General features: G+C 39.7%; 1 protein-coding gene across 1 annotated transcript in view; it reads left to right on the top strand.

Moving 5' to 3' along the window:
* The window catches only part of PTPN13 (protein tyrosine phosphatase, non-receptor type 13 (APO-1/CD95 (Fas)-associated phosphatase)), a gene marked incomplete at its 3' end in the record, with an annotated part of 91090 nt that overhangs the window by 81148 nt on the left and 1910 nt on the right, over positions 1 to 8032 (top strand). Inside the window, exons 36-41 of the mRNA XM_009085249.1 lie at positions 868 to 929; positions 2188 to 2344; positions 2662 to 2838; positions 4147 to 4226; positions 5612 to 5667; positions 6760 to 6863. Of these exons, the coding sequence (XP_009083497.1) occupies positions 868 to 929; positions 2188 to 2344; positions 2662 to 2838; positions 4147 to 4226; positions 5612 to 5667; positions 6760 to 6863 (636 nt within the window). The remainder of the gene's footprint in view (positions 1 to 867; positions 930 to 2187; positions 2345 to 2661; positions 2839 to 4146; positions 4227 to 5611; positions 5668 to 6759; positions 6864 to 8032) is intronic.

The raw sequence follows: 8032 nt of genomic DNA, 5'->3' as shown, positions 1-8032 counted from the left end.
ATAAATCCTGAGAGAGATTGACTTCTCTTTGTTAAATAGCTGCTTGTTCACTTGCTTAGACTTGGTGTCCTTTACCACCTACATTTGCTTCTGTGCAGAGCAACTGCTTATGCAATTACTTACAATCTTAAGCATTTGCTTTTTCTTTCACATGCAGCACTTTGCATTTGTCTTGATTCATCACAGTCTTGTTTCTCATGCTTCCTTTAATGTATTTTATATGTATATAATATACAACTTGGAGTACTGATATCACCTAATGAAATTATTGCAACTCTTACAGTTTAGTGCTGCTCACATATTTTCCAAGTGTGCTACTCATTTTCTTGCAATAATCTTAGTCAAGATATTCATTAGGAACAAGCCCTGTAACCAAATCTTGGAAGATTCCACTTAAAACCCCCTTCCTGTAGATGACTTGCCATGCATAGGCCATGACAAGATGCAAGGTTCCTTTCAGTCTTCTTTTATTTCATCTACAGGTTTCTTCATTTGTAAAAGCATAATGTGTGTAGTATCTACAGCTTCCAGTTGGTCTCATTTATAGTGCTGGTAATGGTATGTCTAGGGTAGTACATTGTTAAACCATTTATCAAAGTTTCTCTTTGCTTAGAGCTGGCTACACTTAAGAGCATTCATACTTTCTGATCACATCAAACATAACATTCAAAAAGTTGTTAGATGAAGTCTAGTCCATCAGATGTGAGTTTGGCAATGCGCAGAAGCCAGGCAGGTAGAAATGCTCTTCATGTCATAATATAATATTTAAGTACCTTGTTTCTTTTAGAAAAATAATTGATGGGGAAGAATCTAATTTCTGTGAAAAAGTTGCTCTGAGGTTGTTATTTCTTCCCCATTTTTGTTTAGGCTGTTCCTGTGGTGATTCCTGTGATAAAACAGAAAAGACAACTGATGCTTACGGGCCTAAGGTAAATATTTCTCCATTGTGCCTATTATCATTCACCAGAGAAAAGATCTATTCTACACACCTTTAAAAATAAATAAATGAATTCAACAATCTATTAATCAAAGTATACAAACCCACTTTTGTCAGCTGATAGGAATAAGCAGTGATCATAATAAATACGCAAGTTTTTGGAATTGGTCTGCTCTTTCTTTGGGACTGCTTTATTGTATCACAAATGGTCTTATGAGGATTCAAGGGCATGATCCACCAAACTCTGTTCAGCCCACAGTTGCTGTAGATGCTTATATGTGGGTTAACCTCAGGCAGCAGCTAAGCCCCACACAGCCACTCATTCCCCCTGCAGCAGGATGGGGGAGAGAATGGAAGGGTAAAAGCTAGAAAACTCATGGGTTGAGATAAAGACAGTTTACTATGGGAAGTAAAAGTCACACATACAAGCAAAGCAAAAGAAGAAATTAATTCAATGCTTCCCATGGGCAGGAGGTGTTCAGCACCTCCAGGAGAGCAGAGACACATCATGCATAATGGTTACTTGGGAAGACAAACACTCCAAACGTCCCCCCTTCCTCCTTCTTCCTCCCACTTTATATACTGAACATGATATGATATGTGGTATGGAATACCCTTTGGTCAGTTTGGGTCACCTGTCCCAGCTGTGTCTCCTCCCAATCTCCCATGCACCCCCAACCCCCTTGCCAGTGTGGCAGTATGGGAAGCAGCAAAGGCCTTGACTCTGTGTAAGCTCTGCTCAGCAATAACAAAATCATCTCCACATTATCAACCCTGTGTTCAGCACAAATCCCAAACACAGCCCCACACTGTGAAGAAAGTTAGCTCTGCCCCAGCTGAAACCAGCACAATGTTACATTTGCTAGGTGGTTTTCTTTCCGTTTTTCCCCTTATTCTTTTCTGAGAAATAGTGTGTTGTGGGACCAAAAGTATTGAAACCTATACATGTTTTATGGGGATTATAATAATGTTAAGTACGACTGTGTGTTCACTTGTAGAAGCTGCTGCTTCATCTCCACGTTTGGGGGTTTTTTTAGTTGCTTTAAAAATGTTTTATTTCCTCTTTCCTTGTGAAATTTTAACACACCTGAAAGCTTTCCACCTGTCACCCAGCTATCTCAGAGGAGAATATGATATGAATAGGGGGTTTTATTTGCTGCTGAGGAGAGAACTTTTTAATGTCTGTTTACTGCTTCAACAAAGTGCCAGGCTCTTGAAGAGTTAATTTGTACTGTTCTTTGCTTTCATAGATAAATGGCAATGGCATCCTAGATCCTTCTCAGGGAGATATAGAAAACAATATCCATCCAACGAAAGGACTAATGAATCTCTCAGGACCTGGAGATGCTCCTTCTCTTGGATTTACCAATCAGATGTCAGATTTTTCTAAACACATTGACAAATCAGGTAAGAGGAGGTGAGCTGGGGACAGCATTATTCTGACTTTAGTGTACAAGAGAAACAAAACATTGTTGACTATGCTGAAATAAGTCAATGTTGGGCTGGCAGTCAGTTTTAGGTCATATCCAAGTGGTGTGGTTCACTTTAAAGGAATTAGTCATTGTTGAAAGTAGATTTGTGGGAACTGGATTCTGTGTTGGAGAGAAATTAAGGAAAGCCATGATAGCAGCTAGAAATAATACCATGGTGTTTGCCCTTTAAATGTTTTTCCTGAAACCATCCTGTATCAGGAAAACTTGTCATTTTGTACTATTTTTCTTCAGGAACAGAGGTTCCAGATGATGACTATTATGATGAGGATGATCACAATGAAGTTGTTCAGTATCTGTTGGATGTTGTAGATGAGGAAGCCCAGAACCTCCTAAATCGTAATAATGCAACTTCAGAGGCTCAGAGTCTTCTACATCTGAAGAAGGCTGGATCAGAAGACCACCTGCCAGGTAACATGAGCCATTAAAAAAGCATATCATTAACAGCAAAACACTTTTTGAAACAAGGTGGCAAGTAAGCAGTTGATATGTCAAGAGGCAGAGTCAACACTAATGTGTTGGCATTGAATTGATGTGTGAACTGAAAGTTTCCCAGTTTGAACACAGACAAACAGTTGCTGATTCCCATGAACTTCAGATGCAATTTAATAAGTTGGGGTCTGGTTTGATAAATCTTGGTTTTGCTGTAAACAATCTGGGAAAATGAATCCCATACTGGAATTGTCTCTTGAGTGAAATTGATGTTGTTTAGGTAGCTGGTCCTGCAGCTAGTCATGTCAAAATGCTGAAGGATTTCAGCGTTTCATTGTTTGCAGATTGCACAACTTGGAAATCTGTTGAGGTCTCTCAAAACCAAACAATTTGCCAACCTGCTTTGTCTCTTTTAGAGTCATAGAATCATCAAGGTTGGAGGAGACCTTTAAGACCATAGAGTCCAACCATTAACCTGACACTCTGCGGGAACCCCTAAACCCTAAGCCGTATATCCTCTAGTGTCAGATCCAGATAACTCTTAAACACTTCCAGAGATAGTGACTCCATCACCTCCCTGGGCAATATTCCAGTGCCTGAAAACCCTAACAGTGAAAAGGTTTTTCCTAACATGTGCTCTAAATCTCCCCTGTCTCAGCTAAACAAACACAATTCCCTCAGCCTTTCCTCACAGGACATGTTTTCCAGACCTTTTCTGCCCTCGTTGCCCTTGGCTGGACTTGCTGCAGTGCCTCTGTGTCTGACTCCATCACCTCCCTGGGCAATATTCCAGTGCCTGAAAACCCTAACAGTGAAAAGGTTTTTCCTAACATGTGCTCTAAATCTCCCCTGTCTCAGCTAAACAAACACAATTCCCTCAGCCTTTCCTCACAGGACATGTTTTCCAGACCTTTTCTGCCCTCGTTGCCCTTGGCTGGACTTGCTGCAGTGCCTCTGTGTCTTTTTTGCAGTGAGGGGACCTGAGCACAGCACAGCACTGAGGTGTGACCTCACCAATGCCAAGTACAGAGGGTGATCACTGCCCTAGTCCTGCTGCCACACTATTCTTGATAAAGGCCAAGATGCTTTTGGCCTTCTTGGCCACCTGTGCACACTGTTGGCTCAGCTGCTGTCAACTATCACTCCCAAGTCCCTTCCTGACAACTCTCCTGTATTCCCTGTGTACTGCCAGACAGGTGTAACAGGATTCATATCCATGAGAGAGAGATGCTCCTGGGCATCTTTTGGTGTGTTTATGCTATATCTCCTGATTTTCCTGTTCAATAGAGATGAATGGAAAGGTGACTGAAGATAAGTCTGAAGACACAGACTGTGATGGGTCATCTTTACCTGAAGATTTTTCAGAGGTAGGATGGCAAGGTGTACTGCCAGACAGGTGTAACAGGATTCATATCCATGAGAGAGAGATGCTCCTGGGCATCTTTTGGTGTGTTTATGCTATATCTCCTGATTTTCCTGTTCAATAGAGATGAATGGAAAGGTGACTGAAGATAAGTCTGAAGACACAGACTGTGATGGGTCATCTTTACCTGAAGATTTTTCAGAGGTAGGATGGCAAGGGCAGACCAGACATTTGCTGATTCTGGTTTTTCAGACTCTCTTTTTTCAATTTATTTTCCTTATTGGCACAGAACTTGTGGGAATAGCTTTACATCTTTTAAATGAGAACATCACTGTCAGTAGTAGCTTAAATGGTGTACAGACATGTATTAACTATATAAGAGAACAAAACATAGAGTTATTTTACACTGTCATATAAAGTCCAACAGCATATTTTCAAAAGAAGTGGGAATAAACTACCTCATTAATGTTATTTCATGCATTAAATCTAAAAGTTTTCCTTGATTCCTGCTCAAAGAAGGGAAGCAGTCACAAAGAATGCTGTGTAGGCTTCACTGTCCAAAATGTCTGTTTTAAATTACTTCTCCAACTATTTTTTGCTAAGATAAGTTCATTAGCTTGAAGAATTTCTATATGAGGTTGACCCTACATTATCATATGTCCTGTTTTATGTCAGTCACTAGATACCTAGGTTTTGTCTCATGTTTCAGACGAGCAGAACTCTGTCTATCCAGCACATCCTGACTGTTGCAGTTTTTTGTCCAGTTAGTAGAGCTGAAAATCAAATCAGGAATCTGGCTCTGTGTCACTGTGTTCTAGGAGAGCCATGAGTAAAATTCTCCGAGTATGACAGTAGAAACTTGCAAGTTGGCCTAAAAAGTATAAATGCTTTTGAGAGGTATTTTATTGAAAGAAGGATGGAAATGCTTTCTCTGCTGAGTCTGCTGAGGAAGTTATATGAAGGAGTGTTTGTCATTCAGAGGCAAAGCTCTGTTCTGTTATATATCCACAATATAGGAATCATGGCTTGACAGGAGGCAGAAGTTTTCACTATGAAATTTACCTCATAAAGGGTTTTTAAGTATTAGAAACAAAAATAGTCAACTAGAGAAAACTTCGATGACTCTGCTACTGCTGTGAGTCAGGAATGATTTTAGTATAGTTTTTTGGCCTTGTTACAGTAGAGTATCTTTCCAAGTGCTCAGTGTTCTCATCCTCTGTTATTTTGGGGTAATGAGATGTCTAAAGGAGGAAAGTCTTTCATTATGTGCTGCTTTGAACTTAGTGCTCTTCAGAAATAGTCCATGTAATTGTTAATTGTTGAAAATTTGCAGTGGGTGAAGGTTGTAACTATGTCCTTTAATGTGTGTTGAAATATTTTTTCTACCAGCCAACGCATGTAAATGGTTGTGAAGACTATTGTGAAGTAAAAGCTGTGCCAGAAAGGTAAGATTTCTTTTCTAGTGTTGCTTGAAAGCAAAGCTGTGAAGTCTGAAACTCTGAAGTGGAATATGTTATCATCAGAGAAAAACAACAACAATAAACAACAAACACCTCCAAACCAAACCAAACTGAATAAAATATCTGGGCAATGTCTTGTTGAATTGTTCTCTGTCTATTCCTTATTTAAAAGGTTATCATTTACCTGAATATTAGTCAGCTTTATGTGGTTTACTCTGCCCTAGTTTTATTTGTTCCTTTCATGTGGTTATAGCAAGTAACTGGACTGTGTTCAGGTGTCTCCAAAGAACCTAATGTGGACTGTACTAACAGTTTCGTACTTGCATGTGAAGAAAACTTCCAAACAATGTTGTCCTCAGTTGGAATCTGTACAAGCTTCATTAGTGTCTTCTGGGTTTAGAGGACTGCAACTCAGCTGTATAGTTCCACTGGTCCATCAGTTCCCATCTGGGTGCCTAGTGCTTATTTTTTTTACAGGGAATACAAAGGATATGCCTGGAAAATTACTAGCTGTCCCTTTGAGTCACTTTAGAAATTCCACGATTGTTTTTATTCGCAAAATAATTTTTGGTCCTTAATCTATGTGAAATTTCAGTCAATATGTATATATTTTTATGTGTTTAAGTTTGCAGGAGGTTTTGGGTTGAGACTTGGCATAAACAGTGACATTATGACCTAAAATACTTAGTATGTTCATCACCATCTTCAGCATAGCTAGAAAACTTGCAATGGAAAAGAGATATTCTAGTATATAGGTACTGAATTATATGACTAATACAAATCTGCTATTGGATGCTATTTAATTGCTTAGCCTTTGAAAAGTAACTGCAGTGATAGTTATTACTGTATTCATGTACTCCTGGCTGGTTTTCCACTATTAACTTTTACATAGTCCCTTTGGGGATGTAAAAAATGGAGGGGGAAAAATAATGAGACCACTGGTGTGGATCCAGTCCAGAAGTACTTGTAACTATAAATTACTTTCTGGTGATTTTTTTTTTTTTTTTTTACTGGGTTGCAAATGCATTGGTTATTTCTAGGTTTTCCTTCTTACTTCCATACTTTGTCCTCTTACAGATCTCCTCCACAACCTTCTTTGAGCCAAGCAGACGAAGATGAAATCACGTGGGGAAGTGATGAACTGCCAATTGAATCAGTCAGCCAGGAACATGTAAATAAAGGCAAGAACACTGCACATAATCCGTGGAAAACTGATTAAATAGACAGAAGTGAATTTTAAGTTGTCCTGGATATGTTTTGAGAGTGTAATGAATGGGAATTCTAACAGCTCAGCAACCCACTGGAAAGGATCTCTACAGCTTTGTGTAATAAATGTGTGAGAGTTAATAGGAACCAAGTATTGGCAACATTGCATCTGTGGTTATAGGGGAGTTGAAAGCAGCTGAGAGCCCTTAGTGTTGGGCTGCTCAGTGTGGCAGAGTGGAATTCCACGAAGTTCCGTGTTTGGCTGAATCTAGTCCTTACTTTTTTTTGAGATAGTAGTAGAAATTTGGGTATGACTTGAAAGAGAAGAAACTTAGGCTAGATATTAGGAAAATCTTTATTCCTGTGAGGGTGGTGAGACACTGTCCCAGGTTGCCCAGGGAGGCTGTGGCTGCCCCAACCCTGGCAGTGTTCACAGCCAGGTTGGCTGAGCCTTGAGCAACCTGCTCTGGTGGGAGGTGTCCCTGCCCAGGGCAGGGGGTTGGGACTGGATGATCTCTAAGGTCCATTCCGACCACTAAAATTCTATGATTCTATGAAATATCAGTTCCTGAAATTCATATACAGCAGCTCTTTGCATTCATTAAAAGATAAAAAAAGGATAATCCATGTAATACTTCAGACAAACTCAGTAGGTTTAGGACAGTTTTAGCTGGAACACCAGGGAGATTCTTGGTTTATTAATTTTGTTGTGCTTCACAGAAGCACTGAGGGCCTGATGGAAGGCAGGCTGCATTTGGAAAAAAAAGATGTCTTTCAAGTGAGAATCATAAGATGTGTTATATACCTGTTGAGAATAAGTGCTGAAAACGAAGCCACAGGCTGTGATGTCTAAGTGGAGAGTTCCAAATTCATCCCTGTGTGCGTTCATCAATTTTTGTAGGATATTGTGTGAAGGACTTACGTTTAAAATCTATTTGAAGTTTGTTTGAACATATTTATTGGAAGTTCAGGAAAATACTCCCTATGGTTCCTGGATTTGTCAGAGCTGATTCTGTGTCACACTGGTTTTGTTAGTCAATTTGGTTTTGCCTGGCAAACTGAGAGGACAGCTGTGTATTCTCTCTGGTGTATGGAGGAATTCTAGAGAAAACAGGTAGTGCAGTGGTGAACAGCAACATGCAAA

This window comes from Acanthisitta chloris, unplaced genomic scaffold, assembly GCF_000695815.1.
Source record: "Acanthisitta chloris isolate BGI_N310 unplaced genomic scaffold, ASM69581v1 scaffold7862, whole genome shotgun sequence".
Classification (NCBI taxonomy): Eukaryota; Metazoa; Chordata; class Aves; order Passeriformes; family Acanthisittidae; genus Acanthisitta; species Acanthisitta chloris.
The sequence above is the reverse complement of the archived record's forward strand: the minus strand, read 5'-3'. Positions and strand labels throughout refer to the sequence as shown.